Genomic DNA, 23,169 nt, shown 5'->3' with positions numbered 1-23,169 from the left:
CCTGAGATTAAAGGCTCCGGCACAATGATTTTTTTTCTTATTTAAAAAAGTGATCAGTTCGTTTTTTCAAATAATTCTACAATAATACCGAAAAATGCAACTTATAGTGGTGATACACTATGTTTTGATCTCTGTGTTTGTTTCAGCATCAGTAACTAGCTTCCTGACTGTCTTGGCATGGTATCCTAATACCTTACTGCGAACATGGTGCCTTGTACTTCATAGTCTAACTCTCATGACAAACATGCAGTACAATAGTAAGTTTAAGTTAAAAATGTACCTACCATTTTTTAAAATAGTAAATTTTAAAATTAATTTGAATAAAAGTAGTAGACATCAGAAGTTGGCGCTTCATCTTAGTCAGTGCATTTGTTAAAATATGAGGACAAAATAAGAACCTGTTTTGTTAGTTCAGTATATGGAGGATGGAGAATTATTCATCAAATGAAGCTAGTTTTCAATTCACAGCATATTAGATCATTACATAAAGTATGCTTTGTGTTGACAATATCAACTCCATAGGTTCATACTGAATAGTAGGTAGCAATGACTGGATAGGTAATGTCTCCCTGAGTAGCAGTATGCCTGAAGATACCTTTCACACATCCAGCACCTAACTTTAATTTTAAAAAATTCTGTTCTTAAAAAAACAAATTGGAAAATTGACATGCTTGAAAGGAAATACCAGTTTCTACATATATTTATTAGGAGTGTATAAGAGTTTTGAATTCAAAACAACTGTTTTGAGTTTACAATCAGTTGTTCTGACCTTAGCAAAAAGTGTACCAATACTGTTCCAACCAGTGTGAAAATGTTTTGAATTCAGATTGCGTATCTTGAGTCCAAAGACTTAGGGCAACACAAACAGCTGTGTCCAGCCGAGAATACAGAATTTTGGGCTTGAAACAAAGTATTTCTGAGAATTCAAAACACTTCTAATTTGATACATTTTGCAGATCAGCAAAAAAGCCTATTAGCATAGGCTCCATAAGCATTCTTAACAAGTAAAAACTGGAAGGGTATAGATTCTTTCTTGTGAGGTATGCCTACCTGCACAAAAAAGGAAGACGGTGAATCGTATCATCTTAGGTGGCTACTCTGTCTTCTGGTATATGGATGTTTTGTGTCTAACCATGCCCAACACAATACTTTGTTTCTGAATAGGTAAACTTACTCATAGCAACCATTTTGTGAGAATATCCACAAGCGTCCATGATGTGCTCTCAAAATTCAATTAGCCCAAAAGATGGATTGCTTATTCCCACTTTTGGTAATGTAATAGTATCCTCTTGATAACCATTGCTGTTGCTCCTCTTATCTGCACTCCCCCCATACAGTTTGGCTGCTCCGAAAGTGGTAGATAGAGCTGTGATAGAGATCTGGTGCCTTATAGCCAAGTGTTTAAGACCTTCACTAAGGCAGCCAGAGAGTGTAATCTCTTATAAATAGCAGAATGAGACCCCTCCTTTATTAACCCTCCCTGACATTTAGACATGCTTTCAGGTACTGCCAAGAATGTGAAAATTAATTTTGATAGTTGGAAAGGAATGTATTTTAAAATTCAGAATTTCAGAATATATACAAAATAAACATTCCAGCAGTCATAGGTACTATAATTTAGGTTCAAATAAGAACAAAAATTTTATTTGTCTTACAGCTGGTTCTAGTAGTGCCATTACATCTCAGGAAAGTACTGCCCAGCTATTGGTGTCAGATCCCAACCTTATTCATGTTTTAGTGAAGTTTCTTTCTGGAACAAATCCTCATGGAACAAATCAACATAGTCCACAGGTAATATTTTTATGTGTATTTATTTGTTTATTTGATTTATAAACTGCCTTTATTTTTCTACAATTTGGGCAGCCAGTTGGAAGCATGTATAGATAAATGTTAAACTTTAAGGGCAGTATATGAGGAGTAGTCATACCTACCAATTAACACTGCGGTTTTAAATGTGAATATTTAGATCTCCGTTCCCTTGAAATCAGAATGGAATACAATTTTAATCTCATGTCCTAAATATTGGGTTGGCAGACTGTTTATCCATCATCCACCCATTCTTTTAACAAAGTCTTTGAAACTGTTTCAGTCAATGTAATTCAGAGTATAATGCAAATACTTACTTAAATCTCTTGCAGGTTGGCCCAACAGCCACCCAAGCTATGCAAGAATTCCTTACTCGTTTACAAGTGCATCTTTCTTCGGCATGCCCTCAGATGTTTAGTGAATTTTTATTAAAGTTGATACATATTCTTTCAATTGAGAGGTAATGTTTTGTTTATTATAAATACCTACAATTTTAAAATCTTTGACTATAGAAAGAAACAACATTTCAGATCTTTTTATTACTAGAATTTGTCAGCTGTCAACTAGTGGATGTTAAATTTACCATTGTTGCTACTTGTTAAACATATTAAGACTATTCCTGGAAATAGGAATTGAGGAGGAAAAAAATCAGCTTTAGTTTGGTGGGCCTGTCCCTAAATCAATCCCTAATTGCAATAGTAGTAAGATCCCTTAAATATTGCTGTTCTTTGAATCATTTGAAGTAGCTGGGGAAAAAAAATCTAGACTTTTTTAGCCAGTGTAGTGATTTTGGGCTTAATGAGTTGTATTAGCTTCCCAGCTCACATAAGAAGCTGGCTTAGCCAGCAGCCTTCAGGGTATTTATGGTACAAAGAAACAAAAGAAAATAATTTGAAGGGACATATTATAAGATAAAGTTTGTTAAAATTTTGGAATCTTCTAGAATAAAGATAAGTCCAGGGATTTTAGTGGGACGTGGTGGCGCTGCGGGTTAAACCGCTGAGCTGCTGAGCTTGCTGATCGGAAGGTTGGTGGTTCGAATCTGCTTGATGGGGTGAGCTCCCGTTGCTAGTCTCAGCTCCTGCCAACCTAGCAGTTAGAAAACATGCAAATGTGAGTAGATCAATAGGTACCGCTTCGGCGGGCAGGTAGCGGCGTTTTGTTTAGTCATGCCAGCCACATGACCACGGAAGTGTCTGAGGACAAACGCTGGCTCTTTGGCTTTGAAACGGAGATGAGCACCGCCCCCTAGAGTCGGACACGACTGGACTTAATGTCAAGGGAAACCTTTACCTTTACCAGGGATTTTACCATTAGCATTACCATCAGATGTTTTTTACATTGAGGATAATTACAGCAAGAAAGATATAATTACATATGCTGATATGGTACATTAAGACTCAGAAAATAGACTAAAGACATAGCTGTTAACAAAGGTAGGAATTTACCACAGTTAATGTATTTACAAATTGATGGAAGAGTAAAAAGTGACTTTAAGAAAGGAGTGACCCTGAGAAAGATGACAGGATTTTAAACACTTGTATAGAATCAAGATAATTTATTGGGATGTATTCATAAATAGCTATTGATATGACATGGAGGCAGAATAAATTAAACATTGCTCACTGAAGTGGATGCAAAACTTTAAAGAAGTAATTACTGTGGCACAATGGGAAGAGCTATGGAAAAATTAATAAAGTTTACTCCAAGCTATAATCTAAGGGAAAATTGGTATAAAATGTTTTATAGAAGGTATATAACTCTATCAGTGATTACCAAGATGGATAAATCATATAATAAATGTTGGAAATGCCATAGTGAAAAAGGAACATTATATCACATGTGATGGTCGTGCAAAAAAACTCAGAAGTATTGCAAGGAAATATATCAAACACTCAGAATTTTAAAAAAATAAAATTTGAACTGAAACCACAAGTATTCTTAATAAGAATAATTTTAAAAAATATAAATGAAAAACATAATGTACTAAAATAAATAGTGACAGCAGCAAGACTAATTTTGGCATAAGGTTAGAAAAGTGAAATTTTGCTGATGATACAACGTTGGGAGAACAAAATAGAAGAATCTGTGGCAATGGTAAAACTGACAGTATATTATTCATAACAAAAGTTTAACTGAATTTAAGCAGGTATGGCTCCCTTATATATGACACATTACACAGCAAGGCAAATTTAGACACTTGGAATATGTTTTCTAGGACAAAAGTTAAAAGACTAATTAAAAATAACTGATGAAATGACTTAAACAAATATAAGCAACAATCTCCAATGTTTCATGTTCAACACAAGCATAAACATTTAAGTAGTGGTTGGGAAAGAATGAAAGAAAAGGGGAGAATGTGTTACTGAAAACTGTTTTTACAATTTTCTTTCATGTTTCATTCCTTATTTTTGCTTTTTGTATCTTTTTATCTTTATTCTTTATGCAGGTTTTTGGTTAGGCTCATGTAATAAAATATAAATGTATGTATGTATGCATTTTGATTTTCATCTGCTAAAATAACCCTAATTTTCAATTTCCTTTATTTCTAGGGGTGCTTTCCAGACTGGCCAGGGGCCTCTGGATGCACAAGTGAAGCTTCTGGAATTTACACTTGAGCAGAATTTTGAAGTTGTTTCAGTGAGCACCATTTCTGCTGTTATTGAATCCATCACATTTCTAGTGCACCATTACATTACGTGTGCTGATAAAGTGATGTCTCGTAGTGGTTCTGACAGTTCAGTGGGTGCTCGAGCATGTTTTGGAGGGCTCTTTGCTAATATCATCCGGCCAGGGGATGCCAAAGCAGTCTGTGGAGAGATGACAAGGGATCAGCTCATGTTTGATTTGCTCAAGTTGGTCAATATTCTGGTTCAGCTGCCTCTTTCAAGCAACAGAGAATATAGTGCTCGGGCTCAGATGGCTAGCAGCACCATGGACAGTGTTTCTGATGAAGAAAAGGTTTCTGGTGGAAAAGATAGCAATGGAAACAGTGGCAGTACTCAAGGCTCAACTGCCTATGTAGCTGACCTAGTCTTAGCGAACCAACAAATTATGAGCCAGATTCTGTCTGCTCTGGGCCAATGTAACAGCAGTGCTATGGCAATGATAATTGGTAGGTATTTTAATTATGCATGTATAATTTCTATATCCTGCTTACCATCTCAAAAGGTCAGAGCAGCTTGCATGCAATTCTTAGGTAATCCATCATTATGCCATGCTATAGTACCAGATAAAATGGCTCTGGAGTTTTTGTTTGTAAGAATGCTGGTGTATTTCAAATAGTTTTATATAACCTGGAATGAATGATTGATTATGTGCCATCAAGTCATACTTGACTCCTAGCAACCACATAGATAGATAACCTGGAATAGCTCAGGTAATATGCTAAATATTTTTCATCCTTGAATTATTATAGGTAACTCAGTATATTTTTCAGTGGACTAGCAAAGGTATTAAAAGTGATGCAAATAAAAATCTGTGTTAAACCCTCTTTTATCTCATATATCAATCTGTCTCAATTTTTGCTTTAAAATTAACTTTATTTTAAAAAATAGAGGATGGTGTGAAAAAATAGGAAAAAAACATTCATACCAAATACAGAAATATAATACAAATAATAGGATAAAATGCAGCAGCCAATTAAGCAAGATAAATCCAATCAAAACAGAAAGAGAAGCTGAATAAAGTTCCACTTTTCCTCAAGAAGTTCAAGAAGACATACATAGTACTTCATCCTCCAAATTTTTCCCAATAATAACAACTTTGCTGTTACCTGTAAGGTAACTTGAGCTCACCAGCCCATAGTCACCAAGGGAACTTCCATGGCTCCTGGTCAGTCTAAATGTGAGTTTCCCTATTCCTAATCCACTAGCATAATCACTATATCATACTGCCTCTTAATCTGGTACTGGAAAGAGTGCAGAGTTTACACCAATCAAACATTCTTGGAAACATTCTAGAATTGCCCTACTACATAGAATGTCATTGACTTCTGTGAATAAATATATATATTAAAAGGAGAGAGAAAACAGTTCCCACCCTTAGCAAAGTCCAAGTACCTACTTTTATAAAGGATCTAAAACCTCAACTTAATTGTCTCAGAATACAATGTCCTTAGTATGTGAATGTGTATGTTTTGCCTCAGTGGTTTGTAAGTTGGCCTGTGCATGTTCAGCAAGAGGATAGATTTTGAGGAAAAAAGGTACTGCTCTCATAGTAATTTGACACTGGCAGTGTGAAGAACAGGAAATAATCTACTGTTTTTGCTATTTGCTGCCCACTGAAACCTACAAAAATGCACTGAAAATACTACAAATCAGCTTTTGCATTTTTGTTTTGTCATTAACATTCATAATAGTGAAATATGTGTAAATTAAACTTACTGCCTTGCATGCCATCTTCCTTCAACAAAAAACATGAGCTGATTATTATTATTATTACTTTTGAAAAGGATGAAAGATTATCCTGAATTAAATGAGATAATGCTATCTTAAACATTTCAATGTTTACTAAATAGAACTTCAGTGCCTTCAGATTTATACACTTTTTCTTTATCCTAGGTGCCAGTGGTTTACATCTTACAAAACATGAGAATTTTCATGGCGGATTGGATGCCATATCAGTTGGAGATGGGTTATTTACTATACTAACAACACTCAGTAAAAAAGCCACAACAGTGCACGTGATGCTTCAGCCAATTCTTACTTACATGGCCTGTGGGTATATGGGAAGACAAGTAAGTGTTCAAAGTATTACCTTATAATTGATTTCTGGTCCTCTCTCTGCTGAAGACTTAGGGAAGTTGCTTGCATCAACCATAAAAATGCATATGCCCCCTACTCTATAGTGGATTATTGCCACCTTTACAATAACTCTAGAGCACTATATGTCTAGAAGGTCTCCTCTCCCCTGGTGTGCTGCATGTAGCATGCAAACCTGTATAACATGGTGTAGCAAGGCCTGCTATATAGTTTACAGGGCAATAGGATGCCATTACCATTGCAGACACTAACATTGACAAGCTATATCCCTGACAATGACAGTAGATTTTCTGAGGAAACAAGGAACAGACAAGAGGAAGACAAATGAAAATTTTCTTCAGTGCCTTGAAAGATCCCCACTTGTCTAATACTACAGTGCTAATTCTAGAACACTGCCAAAATTAAAATACACTGTGGATCTTAAAATGTAATACTACTACTTAAATAAACTGATTATCTTAAAAGATTTCTGAGATGAGAGGTTATAATTGCTGAAGTTTGGAGGCCTCTCTGTTTGTAATGATTTGTGTTCACTAATATCTTTGAGAGAAGTAGCGACTACGCTAATAACATTTATAGATGATCCCAGGTTATTAGACCCAGGTAATATAATATTATAAAGTCTGAATTATTGAAAAGAGTGCATTTAGAAACAAATTGTGTAAGGAAGAACATGCAGCACCGGTATGGAATGAAGACAATAGACTGGATGTGGAAGAAAAGAGACAAAGAAAGAAGAGGGGAGAAAAAAGCTAAAGACAACAAGAAGGTGACCCTTTGGGATTAGTGGAATACAGAGGATCGGGAAAAAGCAGTCCTGGGATACTAGGAGGATGGCAGAAGAAGCTTTGTAAATCCAGGAAGCTTGGGGGCAGCAGGAGTTTGTAAGGCTGGGCTAACCACAGCACAGTCAGAGTCAGACAGCTCCAGCAGTATGACAAGCAGCACAACGGGCCAGTGGGTCAGAGTTGGATATTAGAGAATAATGTAAGGTGTAACATGTTAGAATTAGAATATAGAATTATAATATAATATTATAATGGCTATCTGCTGAGACACTAGAAGTAGCCCAAAAAAGAAGGAAAGCAAAAGGTAACAGTGATAGGGGGAGATATGCCCAGTTAAATGCAAAATTCCAGAGGTTAGCCAGAAGAGATAAGGAATTATTTTTTAAACAAGCAATGCAAGGAAGTGGAAGAAGACAATAGAATAGGAAGGACAAGAGACCTCTTCCAGAAAATTAGAAACATAAGATTGATCTGAATTATATAGGGATGCACTGAAGAAAAAAAGCAATGAATGTTTAATCTAAAGCTCTGGCTGGTCAGCTGGCTTAGTTCTTTCAGTCTTTTCAGTTAGTTACTAATTTAAGCTTTAGACAATACTATTTGCAATATGTATAACAGGCATTGACAGATTTGTTTCACTGCTCTTCAATTAATTTCAAACTGAATGTCAGTTTCAGGCAAAAATGTGTTGTTCAAGCATTATGAGAATTAGTGTTCTTTCATTTATTTTAATGGTTTAGAATAAAAACAAAAGCCAACGTAAAAAGTGATTTGGCGGGCATTGTTCCTTTGTAGTATGAAGCCAACTTCTATAGCCAACTTATCTGCTGATTGTGTACGTCTAGATATATGTATTTTTTTCATTTCCACTAGGGTTCTCTTGCCACTTGCCAGTTGTCTGAGCCTTTGCTGTGGTTCATTTTAAGAGTGTTGGATACCAGTGAGGCACTGAAAGCTTTTCATGATATGGGTAAGCATCTTTTTTCCATTTTCAATAAATATACTGAAATTAGAATCAAAACAGATTTGTACATGAGCTAAAAGGCTCTATCTTCTCTTTGTTCCCCTACCCAGCCTGCCCAATTTGTGTACTTCAGACTGCACTGTTGCTCTTCCAGTTTTTGACTATTAAGAGAACAGGAGAAAGGAAGGAGCACATGAGGGGAAATAGTTGCAAAGTGGCAGGTCTCAAATATGGTTTAAATTCTGATCAAAGAATTTTGAATATCACTTTTGTAGTCTCCTCTCTTTGTGTAGGCATGATTTCTTCCAGATTTTTAATAAACTGTAGTCAGCTGTTTTGTCAAAACTGTTTAAACTGTGATTGATCATATTGTTATTCTCAGTCTTTATTGACTTTCTTTCTTAGGAGGTGTTCAGCTCATTTGCAATAACATGGTGACCAGTACCAGAGCCATTGTAAACACAGCAAGAAGCATGGTTTCAACTATTATGAAATTCTTAGACTCTGGCCCTAGCAAGGCAACAGATAGTACTTTAAAAGCAAGAGTACTCGCTTCTGAGCCTGATAATGCAGAAGGAATCCACAATTTTGCACCATTGGGTAAGTTACATACCTCTACAGTTTGGTGTCATTTTGAAACACATACAAGTTTCATAGAATAGAATATATTAGCAGGGTTTGAGGGAAACTCAGGTTTTACAGAAGAATACTAAATTATTACAGAAAACAGAAGGAATAACCACAGATGGAGTAAGTAGAATAGGCACAAAATGTTACATTAGTATATGAAGGAGGACTGTGCAGGGAAGGATTATTTCCTCTCCTCTCCTCTCCTCTCCTCTACTTTTATATATCAAATTTATTCCCCTCCCTACTTTGGGCGGTTATTGTCATGAGTACTGATGGTGAGCAGGAGGGGGCCTCTATCCAGGGGGGAAAACGCTTGCGTAGTACTGAGGAGTTAAGCAGCCATTCAAAGAGACACAGATCAGACCCGCCTTAACTTTTGGGGTTTATCTATCTGGGTTTTTCCCACGGTTCTTCGGTTTGTTAGGATTTTCTGTTAGGATTTAGCAGTAATAAAGCACTAGAGACCTATTCCTTGTCTCAGCGTGGTTCCTGGCTGTTAGGATATCAATCCTAACAAACTCCTACTCCCATTGAAAGAGGGAGGAACAAAAAAAAAAGGAAGAGACATTTGGGAAAAGGTCTTTGGAAAACCAGGAAATTCGGCAAGCCATCCAACAACTGGCAGCAGCATTGCAACAACATCAACAACAAGTAGGTCTCCAGATCAACATATTACAAGCAGCCATGCTACAGCAGTTACAACAACCAGCTCCAATTAACCCACAACCGGTGCCAGCAGCAGCAGCAGCTCCGCCAGTAGTCTTGAGATCCCAGGGCAGTCTACCAGAGAAGTTTGGAGGAGAAGCAGGACAGTTGAGAACCTTTCTCACACAGTGCACAGTGTTTTTCGACAGCAGACCGGCAGAGTTTCCCACAGACAGAACCAGAGTCACCTTCATTTTAAGTCTGCTAAAGGGCCCAGCAGCCAAATGGACTATTCCCATGGTGGAGGACAACGACCCAATTCTCAATGACTACCAGAATTTTCTGGCAGGGTTCCGAGCACATTTTGACGACCCGATCAGAGAGGTCACTGCCAGTCGGGAAATTCGGAAGCTCAAGCAAGGCAACAAGAGAGTAGGAATCTATATTGCTGATTTCAAGCTGTTAGCAGGAGATCTGGACTGGAATGAGAGTGCCTTGAAAGACCAATTCAAACAGGGGCTGGATGGAGAAATTAAAAATGAATTAGTGCGCCAAGGAACACCAGCTACACTAGAAGGTTTATATCAGCTGTCTGTGGTCATAGACACCAGGCTAGAAGAGCTCAGACAGATGCAGCCAGAGAGTAACAGGGCCCTCAGAGCGCTTCCAGGATTTCCAGCTCTCTCCGCAGCATCTCTCTACTCAGGACCAGAGGAGCCGATGCAGATCGGGGTGAGCAGGAGGCTTATTTCCGAGGCTGAGAGACAGAGAAGGAGAGAGAGAGAGCCCTCTGTTTCTACTGTGGAGTCCAGGGGCGCATGGTGAGAGCTTGCCCAGCGAGAAGCCAAGCAAATTCCGTAAGAGCCCCAGGGCAAGCAGCAGAACCAAGAGCCACCTCCACCTCAACTTCCAACCAGGGAAACTCCGTCAGTCTCCCTCCACAGAGCTCAGCAGGGAGACCATCAATCAATTAAGGGCTCATTCCAAGGATTCCAGGCAATCCTTTTACTACTTACCAGTCATAATGCACGTAAACCCAGAGCACCAGGTCAAGCTAGAGGCCCTCATGGATTCCGGAGCTTCCACCAATTTTATTGATGTACAGACTGTACAAGACCTCAACATCCCGACCATAGAATTGCCACGTCCCATAGAAGTTGAGACCATTGACGGCCAGCCCCTCAAGGCAGGGCCGATTAGAAGTTTCACAGAACCTTTGCAACTAACAACGGGAAACCACATTGAGTGGATCCAACTTTATGTTACTGCATCACTTGATGTGCCTATAGTCCTGGGCACACCTTGGCTGAAGATCCACAACCCATTGTTGAACTGGACTATGGGAGCAGTCTCCTTCCCAGCTAAGGAATGCCAGCACCACAAGATTCAAGCTGCTCTCCTCTCTCCAGCAACCAATGCAGCCACGGAAGCAGGGGGGGGGTCCAGTTGCCAGCCAAGTATGCAGATTTTGCAGACGTTTTCAGCAAACAAGAGGCCACAGCACTATCCCCCCATAGGGACTGTGATTGCACCATTGAATTGATACCAGGAGCCAAGATTCCAGCAAGGAAACAATATCCCATGTCCTCCAAGGAACTAGCCACCTTAAAGGATTACTTGGATTCTAATCTCCAAAAGGGTTTCATCCGACTATCTGCTTCCCCAGCGTCTGCTCCTACCTTCTTCGTACCAAAGAAGCCTGACCCGTTGGCACCGGCAAACCAGGAGGCACCCATGGGAGTGGTCCATGATTTCAGTTCCCTCAATAAAGTCACGGTCAAGGAAAATCACCCACTCCCCCTAATATCTGATCTGCTGGATCGCTTACAGAAAGCACGCATTTTTACTAGGTTGGACCTCAGGAATGCGTACAATCTGATCCGGATGAAAGAGGGGCATGAATATCTGACTGCCTTCGATACCAGGTTTGGTAAATTTGAGTACCTTGTTTTGCCCTTTGGCTTGTCTAATGCAGGAGCCATATTTTCCCAATTTATGAATCAAATTTTCTCTGATTTACTAGATAAGTATCTGGTCATTTATCTAGATGACATATTAATATTCTCTGAGGATGCTACAACTCATGTAACCCATGTACGTAATGTCTTACAAAGACTGAGAGAGAACAAGCTGTTTGCCAAGCTAGAGAAGTGTGCCTTCGATTTAACTGAATTACATTTCCTGGGCTATAAAATAGCAACATTGACGGCATATCCATGGATCCTTCTAAGGTCCAGGCAATTCTCTCGTGGCAACCCCCAACCCCCCCCGAAATGTGAAAGAGGTACAAAGATTTCTAGGGTTCTGCAATTTTTACAGGAGATTCATAAATAAATTTAGTGACAGGGCTAAACCCCTCACACAGCTTTTGAAGAAAGGATCAAAATTCATTTGGAGGGAGAGAGAGCAAGCAGCCTTCCAAGAATTTAAGCAACTCTTTGCATCCCAGCCACTTTTAAAGCACCCTGATCCCACGAAACAATTCATAATGCATTCAGATGCTTCAGATTTTGCTATTGCTGCTGTTTTATTGAAATATACAAACAAAACAGAGAATACATTGCTCCTTTGTGCATTTTTCTCCCGCACGCTCTCACCAGCAGAGAGAAACTATGATGTTTTTAACAAGGGGTTGCTAGCAATTAAAGCAGCATTTCAAGAGTGGAGGCACTGGCTAGAAGGTGCAACCTTTCCTGTGAAAGTTTGCACCAATCACAAGAATGTACAGCTTCTACAAAACACCAGATCCCTCACCCCACGCCAAATCAGATGGAGCCAGTTTTTCTCCCGTTTCAATTTTGTTATTTCTTATGTTCCCGGGGTGCAGAACTGTTTGGCAGATGCGCTGTCTTGATCCATTCAGGCAACCCCCGCTACTCACCAGGAGGTACAGGCTACTATATTACAACCTCACAACTTTCAGCAGTCTATGAGGGAGAACCAGACAGAGATTTTAGCAGCAAGCACACAAGCAAAGGACCTATTTACAAGAGTCAGAGCTCAGCAGCAACAGGACCCATATGCCAGGGCCAGGATGGATGACCTCCAGAGGGACCCGCAAGACACTGCCTCCCCATTTAATGTGGAGGCAGGAATCCTCTGGCATAGCTGGTGATTATACATTCCCCCCTCATTGAGGGAAGATGTACTGAGACTTTGCCATGACCAACAAACAGCAGGCCATGGAAGTGTTTTCAAAACTCTCCATAGAGCTCTGAGAGACTACTGGTGGCCTAAGATGACTGCAGACATAAAGGGTTACATTGCTTCTTGTCATACCTGTAGATGAGCCAAGCCTCTCCCAGGGAAGCCCACAGGACTCTTGCAACCCCTATCCACCCCCAGTAGGCCTTGGGATACAATCTCCATGGATTTCATCACTGATTTACCCCCGGTCCAGGGGCTGACTTCCATACTAGTGGTGGTGGACCTTTTCACTAAAATGGCGCATTTTATTCCTTACAAGGGCCTCCCATCTGCTCAAGCCACAGCGCAGTTGTTTATGGACCATGTTTTTAGGTATAGAGGCATGATAAATCACTCGGTGAGTGACAGAGGCCCTCAGTTCACTTCCAGGTTCTGGAGGGCCCTTTTCCAGTCATTAGGTGTCCAGGTCCACCTATCATCATCGCATCATCTGGCTAGTAACGGGCAAGCTGAGAAAATTAACCAATGGTTACAGGAGTATCTCAGGTGTTACACCACTTATCAGCAAGACAATTGGCCAGCCCTGCTCCCCATGGCAGAATTTACTTATAACAACTCTGTGCAATCTTCTACCAAGATGTCTCCTTTCCAAGCACTCTATGGGGTTAACCCTCGGGTATTGCCCACCTCCTCCCAGCAGGGAACTGTTCCAGCCGTGGCTGATTTTCTTAAAGAGCAACAAGCTGCACAGGAGTTGTTAAAGGAGCAACTGAACAGGGCAAAGAGTGCTTACAAGAGAGCTGCAGATGCTCACAGACAAGAGGGGCCAGCGATTGTGGTAGGAGACAAAGTGTGGCTCTCTACCAAGTTTTTGACTTCTACCAGACCCTCCAAGAAGTTGGACTCTCAGTTTGTGGGCCCTTTCACTGTGGTACAGCAGATAAATCCAGTGGTTTATTGCTTAAAGCTGCCAGCATCCATGAAAATCCATCCAGTCTTTCACAGAGCCTTGCTAGCCAAAGACCCTCCCCCAAGTACCTTACGATCGCAAATGCCCCCCCGCCTCCAGTAATTGTGGAGGGGGAGGAGGAATACAAAGTCGAGAAAATTCTGGACTCTAGGAGGAGGGGAAGGGGCATCCAATATTTAATACACTGGAAAGGGTACCCTGAGGAAGAGCGCACATGGGAGAATGCCAGAGATGTGCATGCACCAACGCTGGTTCAACGATTCCATCAGCTTTTCCCTCACAAACCCAAGCCTTGCACTCTACCAGAGATTCCTCACTTGACTGAGCAAGCAGAGGAATCCCAAGCAGAGGAGTTCATACGTTGGCAACTTCCACCCCTGCTTGAGGCTCCAAGACCAGAGCGAGAGGAGGAGGGAGAGCCACAGCTCTCCACCTCGGGCTTGCATTTCCCAAGGGGGAGGGGGGAAGAATCTTCTAATTATCTAGCTATTTTCCAGCAGCAGCCACCTGGGCCAGAAGCGTTATCAGACCTGGAGAGCAGCACTGATTCGTCCTTGGAGGAGTTTTCCTTTGAAGAATTTCCATTGTTGCCCAGTTCCCATGGGAGCTTGGAGGGGGAGATGGACTCTTATGAGACCTCTGGAAGGGAGGGGGCTGAAATGGAATGTGAATCTGGAGGGGAGGGTGATGTCATGAGTACTGATGGTGAGCAGGAGGGGGCCCCTATCCAGGGGGGAAAACGCATGCGTAGTACTGAGGAATTAAGCAGCCATTCAAAGAGACACAGATCAGACCTGCCTTGACTTTTGGGGTTTATCTGTCTGGGTTTTTCCCACGCTTCTTCAGTTTGTTAGGATTTTCTGTCTAATGTAGCAGTAATAAAACACTAGAGACCTATTCCTCGTCTCGGCGTGGTTCCTGGCTGTTAGGACAGTTATGATGATCATTTTATGGTATTGTGAAATAGGCCATGGTTATCTGGAATTTTGAACAGGAGCATTTCTCACCACAAAATTTTGTTACACACCTCAGTTCCTAAAATTTGTAAGAACTGTACAGGGTTTTTAATATTATATAGGCTCTATTCTTTGGCTTAAATTTGATACATTACACAAAGAAAAACATACGGAGAGATTTACATTGTAACTGATTCACCATTAAATTTGATTTTCATATGTTCAGTCACGTTCTAGTAAGTGCTATGTTCAGAGCTTCAGTTGCATAGCAGCTCAGATAAGAACATGATTTAAAGTCATCACACTTAACCATAAATTTTTGGAATTAAAATAACTAGATGTTCCTCATTTCATTATGATTAAAATTTTTAAACACTTTAGGGTTTTCTTTAAATTTCTGTTCTCACAATGACCAAGACTCCCATTGTGCTTTTTAGTTCAGAAAGTTTATTTTGTCATTTTTTGTGTTCTTTGATGTGATAATCATTAGTAGAAACTTTTCTTGCTTTGCAAATACTTTTGGGACATAACATATTTTTGAAAGCTGTTTAGTGTCTCCACCACCATTACCACCACCACCATTACCAACACCACCAAAAAAAAACCCCTTTCTGAAGACCTGTGGTTCAAATTCACGTGCAGTGTTTTTGCCTGTTTAATGGTATCTTTAAACATGGGAGCAAACCATGTAATTAGATGCTCTATCTTCTATCTTCCCCCCAGACCACAAATATACTTAGCCATTTCCCTGACAGTATGAAGCATGACTAAGTACTAAGAACTTCTATTTAGGCTAATCACAACGTATAAGCATTTGTAGTAAGTTTCTGTCTTTTGTTATTTTCTCCATGGGAACTATATAGAAATTGTCTGTTGATGTGAGGAATGCATCTATTATTGGGCTAACTTCTATCATCTAGGAAGGACAAAGATCATGTGACATATTTTTGTTGTAGGATTGATGCCAAGGAACTCCACCTCAACTTTTCCTTGCCTTTCACCCAAGACAGAATTTCTTAAACAGCTATCCTCTATAACATCTTCCCTTCCCCAGAATGGCCAGAAAATCTTTCACAAGTGCTTCTCGTTTGCTCAGGCAGTCAGTCCTACAGACAATTCCTTCCAGCAGAAACACGGAAGGAGATATTAAATTTGTTAGATGCTTTGTGGGCATTTTTATTCTGCCCAAAGATCAGTACCAGTTAAATGTCTGATACCTGATAGATGCCCTTATAACAGCCCCCCTCTCTAAGATATAATGAAGATGCCTTCTCTTACAGACTTGGGTGAAAGATGCTGGGAGAGCACACTGAAGAGTGTCATTGGACTACAGGCTTTCTCCATATATTAGTTTTTGATAGAAAACACCCTTTAAAATTAAAATTTAAAGTCTCCCTCTTTACGATAGGCAGCCCTTTTTCTAAGCATTCATCAGTTACCATTAAGCTCGTATTTCATTCATTCTGGAGTATAAATCTTTTTCATTCTCTTTCTTGCTGTCTGATTAACAGTGCCACTCTCTACTATGCATACTCTCAAGCTCAGCCACTGTCAATACTTGGAAGGGTACCATGTAAAGGCACAAAGCCTAAAGTAAAGATCCAAGTGACATTATCTTTGCCTATCTGTGCAATAAGGCTAACCCATCTGAAGCTTTTTTCACACCAAATCAGAAGGAACCTTCACTGAAGTTTCTAGCATTTCCATTTTTAATGGAAGTGAAATGCTCAGTGATTGACATCAAATGTATAATGTTTATTTGATCTAGTTGCAAATAACTCTGGGTGAAATATATACAGTCACAAATGTAGTCCAACTGCTTTCCCATGTGCAATACAGGTATTTCTTTTTGCTCTTCTGGTTTGGCTTTTTGATAAATTTACTATCTTTGCAAGTTTATCTGACATTAGGTTTTTTAAACTAATGGCAATTGTTTATTGAAGGCTCAATTACGTCAAGTAGTCCTACAGCCCAGCCTGCTGAAGTATTGCTACAGGCAACTCCACCACATCGAAGGGCTCGATCTGCTGCTTGGTCTTACATCTTTCTACCTGAGGAAGCCTGGTGTGACCTTACAATTCATCTCCCTGCTGCAGTGTTGCTAAAAGAAATACATATTCAGCCACATCTTGCATCTCTTGCAAGTAGGTATATTTACAATACCTCATTTGTTGTTGTACAATAAAGAAGGTCTTTTGAAATAGTATTACTATGAGAAAATAAAGGTGCTGGTTCCGGATTCCAACTTAAATATCTTAAACTAATAAATCAACATGTTGAACATACGCCAGATAATGCACAGTTTTAAATCTATTATAAAATTCATACTTTTTAAATTAGGAACAAAAAAAAGATAGCTATCTTAATAGATCTGACAAAGTTCTGGGAGCTAAAGTGTACAACTTTCAAAATTGTTACATATATTACCGACATTTTGCAGAGTGCGGAAAAAAAGTAAGAAATTAAAGACATGAGATAAAAAGAAAAGGAAACATAGCTACAACTAGTTTACACCAAAACTATTCACTATACAGTACCTGTCCATACCTTTCTGTCCTGCAACCCATCTGTGCTTCTGCTATGTTTATACACTTTACTTTTTTAAATGAAAGTTTATATTCTTTTCTTAATTTAGTGGGTTTTTTACTTTCCTGGGAGGGGGAAACTCCTTACATTTAATAAATTTATTAAATCATCATGTCCTCTTTTTTATTTGACCTATACATACCAGCTAGTTCTCTGTTCTAGTGGTTTTGAGTAACCTAAAAGCTATCTTAAGATGTTTAACCCTCCCTTTCCATATAGTCTTCCTCATTTTGGGAAGATGCCTGCACAAAAACGTCTTAGTGTTCCTAGACAGTTGTCTGCTTACATGTAACCTGAATTTGATAGCAGTGTAGCTATTGTTTCTGATAACTTCAACACTTGGGTTTTGTACAGGGCTTCATCTCTTAAGATTATATTTATAATTCCCTCCCCTTTTGGTTAGTTCCATAACTAACTATTCTAGGTGCAACTAGTGTGTGCAGATATATGCCACAAGATTTCATAGTTTCACATATTGAATATTTTTATTTATTTTCAGTTTTAAAGTAATGAAATCGATGTCTAAATTTTGCTCTACATATAAATATATGTGAATGCTCATATCTCTACAGCGTGCCCTTCTTCAGTATCTGTTGAAATAAGCGCCGACGGGGTGAACATGTTACCTTTGTCAACACCTGTTATTACAAGTGGTCTTACCTACATAAAAATACAACTTGTGAAAGCTGAAGTTGCCTCAGCTGTTTGTCTTCGCCTTCATCGCCCCCGGGATGCTAGCACATTAGGACTCTCTCAGATTAAACTACTTGGGCTCACTGCCTTTGGCAACACCTCATCTGCAACAGTCAATAATCCATTCCTTCCTTCTGAAGACCAGGTATCTAAAACAAGGTATGTGTTACCAGTAGAAATATCAGATTAATTCATTTTACTGTGTGAGATGGTTGTTGCTACATATAAGACTTAATTGATATTGTTCTTCCTACTGTCCTTCCAGCAAACCACAGGCTAGCAGTGGGTGGAGTCATGCCCACCCACATTTCTCTAAAGAACATTCCAAGTATGACAATCAGGCTTGAAAATGGCCTCCCAATTGCAGTTTTCATACAGATTTTTTCTGTCCCCTCTGGCAACTAGACTTCAACAGAAGTTCCCATTGGCTCCAATGGATGCTTTTTAAAAATACAGTATTTTTGGTTGGGCAGATGGAGACGAGATGGAGATACAAATCTCTGGTATCTTTTCCACTAATTAGATTTGGGAAATAACCATAAATAATTCTTTTCTGTTTGGGAAATATTGGATTAGAAATTCAGGCCTCATAGACAATTTTGAAGGCATGAAGACTCAAATTTCTGAAAAGCAAGTCCAGAGGAGGTTTTTTTATGCTATGTACTTCTAAAGTTTGGATTTTAAAGGTTTCATACCATTCCCATTATAACTGTTATGAATGTGAGCTGTAACATAAACAGGCCTGGCCTGTGATTTTGATTTGGGGAGCTGTGAATAAGCTAACCCTTCCATGGGAATAACTAACTTCTGAACTTCAAGTCTAAATATCTCATCAGAGGGTTTTTTTAAAAAGAAATACTGCTGCTGTTCTCATTTTTTATATAAACTGGATAAATTTGGGGGATAGTACTATGGTTTTTCTACCCCAGCTTACCTAATAATTATGTTTTGTGTTGAAGTCAAGATGGAATCTGTTTTAATTGTGCTTCTTTCTTTTCCAGCATTGGGTGGTTAAGGCTGTTGCATCACTGCCTCACTCACATAAGTGATTTAGAAGGAATGATGGCTAGTGCTGCAGCACCCACTGCCAACCTGTTGCAGACATGTGCTGCTCTACTGATGTCACCATACTGTGGCATGCATTCTCCAAACATTGAGGCTGTGCTTGTAAAAATTGGACTTCAGTCCACCAAAATAGGCCTCAAACTAATTGACATTCTTTTAAGAAATTGTTCTGCCTCTGGGAGTGACCCTACAGGTGAGAGAATGGCTTGATCTATTTCTAGTTTTAAGCATGGTGAGACTTCTGCTCACAAAAAAAAGTCTATTAGCAGATTATCATGCACTTATATATAGTGAGATTTGAAAATATGTTTTGATTTTGCCAATTTGCTAGCTGTGTTTTCAAACTGTTTGTAATTACAATGAGTAAAACTTGGGGAAATATTGATAGTTTTTCTTAATTGAAACTATTAAAGTATCTTGGTAGACCAGTGAATCATATGTTATGCAATGCATCCTTAATAAAAAAAAATTACTTTTGCTTATATGGGAAGATTTGAATAGCCCCTTGCTTTTTGGAAGATTAAATGGCCTGTCATCTGACTCCACAATCGACATTCTCTATCAGCTTGGGACAACTCAGGACCCTGGAACAAAAGACAGGTAAATGTTTTCTTTTTAAACAGACATACACAAATGGGCCAAATGTAGGATCTATGGATTGTATCCTCCCTCCCTTCCTCCCTCCCTCCCTCCCTTCCTAATGTAGCTCTGAGTAATTTGGTTGCAACCGTTTTGTATGCATAGTTGCAGTTCTGCAATATACATGGAGATATTGCTTATTTGAACTCCAGCCAGTAGAGACTAATAAATATGGCATTTGAGAATTAGAACAAAATTTGGCCTCAGTTGGCAGTATAGATAGCATCCTCCTCTTTGATTTTGAGTTTCTTGTCAGTAAGATAAAGTATACTAAAATCTCTAATGTTAGGAGTGTATAAACTGAGGGCTGCCTGTATGTGTGAATCATTGAAAATAAAGGCAAGAAATAGAAGCCGGAACAAATTAATTTTAGGCATTTGTGGTATTGTTTGATTGTTGTGAGCTGCCCAGAGTTGTTGAAAGTTGGGCACCATACAAGTTTATGATGATGATGATGATGGTGAAAGGTGCCCTGTGCAAGCACTAAGTCATGTCTGACCCTTTGGATGGACGCCACTTTATGATTGATTGATTGATTTGAAATGGTTTTCTGTTTGGAATTATTTTGAGCTTGTATGCTGGTTTAAAATTCAGTTTTTCCCCTACCTTCGAATTCATGTTTTTTCAAATCTGTAGCACAGTATTGTTACTATGTATTGTTGTAGTTCTGTTGTGTTTTTATTTTTGTGTTTTTATGTTTTTTCCTTTGTGAGCTGCCAAGAGTCATTTTGATTGCAGCAACATAGAAATAGGTTTAATAAATAAATATACCTTGAAAGACTCCTACCCTTTTAGCCTTCCAGAAAGCTGTGAAGACCTGCCTTTTCTTCCAGGCATTAGGCTAGGATGGGGAGGAACTGATGGATATTAGGGCACCGTGGTAAGAACTGTATTGGTGACATGATTGTTTTAATTGGTTTTGTGGTGAGCTTCGTAGGATTATTATATGTAAGACAGGCGGCCATGTAAGTTTTACAATAAATAAATACCATATGCCTTCTTAATATATTTTCATCTTCTAGAATTCAAGCTTTGCTGAAATGGGTCAGTGATTCCGCAAGAGTTGCAGCCATGAAAAAAAGTGGACGAATTAACTATGTCTGTCCAAACAGTTCTACAAGAGAATATGGTCTTCTCATGCCATCTCCTTCACATTTGCATTGCGTAGCAGCAATTTTATGGCATAGCTATGAATTGCTTGTAGAATATGACTTGCCAGCATTGTTGAACAAAGAACTCTTTGAGTAAGTAGCTATGCATTAGTTTTACCAAGTGATACAAGTCTGGAGATTTTTTTTTTCGGCTTAGAGCTTTATGTGTTTTTCTGAATCACTGCAATGTTTGAGTGCCACAGAAGTATTTAAGCATAAATTGCCAATGTAGTAAAACTACCCACCAAAAAATGGCTTTCTCAATGAAGCCATCAATCTTTTGCTCTTTATATGTGAGGTTTTAGTGAGGTTTTTATACATTTTTGACAAAAAGTTGATACTGTAACTTTAAAAACATGCACAGAGCTCAATGGCTGTCTGTTACATTAACTATCACACACAAATCTGGAGCTAGTTTTCCACATACATTCATAATCTAATAGGAATTTCCTATTTGCTTGGACAAGGCCTAGTCTGTATCTCCAGTGGAGGGATCTTTTCAATCATTTAAATTGTGGGTGTTTTCAAGATGCAGTGAAAGTTTTGATTCTGTGATAGTACAGGCAAGTGGCACGGGTTTTATCAATATAATTCTAGAAGAGGTCTGTTTAGCTACAAACTTGCTGTTCTTGGAAAGAGTTAATTCCAGAATTTCAGTTATGAAATTTACATCTCTTAATAGGTAGGTCCTGTCCCTCTTAAAATTGTGGTTTATTTTGTGGCATAAGAAGTATAGAAAACTTACTGTACAAACATTTGCAGAGGGCTCTGCATTCAGATAAACCCCACATCCTGAACAGAAATAGGGTGGTTTAGCCTGAATCTTTAGTAACTTCAGGTAATGAGGAAGCAATCTGATATAATCTGAATTGGATTCTATTTATTTACTGTATTTTATAATAACTCTTTTATGAGATTTTAATGTTTATATTTCGCACTTGATTTTATTGTAAACTGCCCAGAGTCCCTCTTTTGGGGGAGATGGGTGGTGGCTAAATTTGATTAATTAATTAATTAATCTGTAATAGTCTTGATCTGTAGCTAAGCCACCATAAAACTTCATCAAATTTATAGTTCCAGAGCTTCAAATTAGTATAAAATGGAGACAATAGTACTTTGAGAAAAGAATAATTTATCTGAAAACTACCTGGGATATTAGATTTAACTGATTATATGTCTCTCTTTTCTTTATTTGCTGACTCATAAGCTTTTTAAAAATATTTTTTGTTTTGTTGTTGTTTTTCTTCAGCTATAATTGCAAGTCAGTAGCTATTGGCCTCTGTGACTTCCCTAATGACTCAAACTTCATATTATCAATACTTATACAGTCTGCTTTTTCTGTTATCTGTGTTAAATAGAATGATTGAATATCATATTCATGGCTAGTTTATGCGTAATTAATATATACGATTTTCTAATTAGTCTTTTCTTTCTCCTTAGGTCTCTGTTTAATTGGTCCATGTCTCTTCCATGCAATGTGGTTTTGAAGAAAGCTGTTGACAGTCTACTTTGTTCTATGTGCCATATTCATCCAAATTATTTTTCTTTACTCATGGGGTGGATGGGTATTACTCCTCCACCTATACAATTGCAACATAGACTGTCTATGACAGATGACAGCAAAAAACAGGATCTTACTTCATCTTTAACAGATGACTCTAAAAATGCACAAGCACCCCTTGCACTAACTGAATCGCACTTGGCCACCCTTGCTGCCTCATCACAGTCTCCTGAAGCTATTAAACAGCTATTGGACTCAGGGTTGCCCTCCCTTCTTGTAAGAAGCCTGGCAAGTTTTTGCTTTAACCATACTTCTGCCTCTGATTTCAGTGCTCCATCAACAGACAATTCCCAAGATAGGATCAGAAGACACCATGTTCCACAGCACTTTCATAAAATGCCTATCACAGCAGATTTAGTTGCTCCTGTTCTCAGGTTCTTGACAGAAGTTGGAAACAGCAACCTTATGAAGGACTGGTTAGGTGGCTCTGAAGTCAATCCACTATGGACAGCACTTTTATTTCTACTCTGCCATTCTGGTGCTACTTCTGGAGGACATGCTACAGCACCTCAACAGAATAGTGCTAGACCTACTTTGCTTACTTCAACTTCAGGAACAGGACTGACTACTCAGCAGAGAACAGCAATTGAAAATGCTACAGTTGCATTTTTCTTGCAGTGCATATCTTGCCATCCTAATAATCAAAGGTTGATGGCTCAGGTAATATAAAAATTAACCTGAATAGTTGATATAGCTTAAAATGTCACTTTAGCTGGATTTGAAGGACTGATTGAGAGTTCGTTGTTCTGAGGTTTCCCTGAGGTGGCTAACCCTTCTATTCTGGTGATGAGATCAGAATCCTGTG

The 23,169-nt window shown here is 38.9% G+C and overlaps 1 protein-coding gene across 6 annotated transcripts in view; it reads left to right on the top strand.

Annotated features, from left to right (window-relative positions):
• BIRC6 (baculoviral IAP repeat containing 6) overlaps window positions 1–23,169 on the top strand; it is a 183,557-nt gene that overhangs the window by 89,401 nt on the left and 70,987 nt on the right. For all 6 annotated transcript variants that reach the window (XM_063305522.1, XM_063305550.1, XM_063305531.1 and 3 more), the window contains exons 43-55: window positions 147–257; window positions 1,658–1,791; window positions 2,139–2,266; window positions 4,359–4,921; window positions 6,369–6,544; window positions 8,231–8,327; window positions 8,727–8,921; window positions 16,613–16,813; window positions 17,828–18,107; window positions 18,950–19,206; window positions 19,505–19,613; window positions 20,675–20,896; window positions 22,244–23,024. In XM_063305522.1, coding sequence (XP_063161592.1) covers window positions 147–257; window positions 1,658–1,791; window positions 2,139–2,266; window positions 4,359–4,921; window positions 6,369–6,544; window positions 8,231–8,327; window positions 8,727–8,921; window positions 16,613–16,813; window positions 17,828–18,107; window positions 18,950–19,206; window positions 19,505–19,613; window positions 20,675–20,896; window positions 22,244–23,024 — 3,254 coding nt within the window. The remainder of the gene's footprint in view (window positions 1–146; window positions 258–1,657; window positions 1,792–2,138; window positions 2,267–4,358; window positions 4,922–6,368; window positions 6,545–8,230; window positions 8,328–8,726; window positions 8,922–16,612; window positions 16,814–17,827; window positions 18,108–18,949; window positions 19,207–19,504; window positions 19,614–20,674; window positions 20,897–22,243; window positions 23,025–23,169) is intronic.

This window comes from Candoia aspera, chromosome 1 (genome assembly GCF_035149785.1).
Source record: "Candoia aspera isolate rCanAsp1 chromosome 1, rCanAsp1.hap2, whole genome shotgun sequence".
NCBI classification, from domain to species: Eukaryota; Metazoa; Chordata; class Lepidosauria; order Squamata; family Boidae; genus Candoia; species Candoia aspera.
The sequence above is the reverse complement of the archived record's forward strand: the minus strand, read 5'-3'. Positions and strand labels throughout refer to the sequence as shown.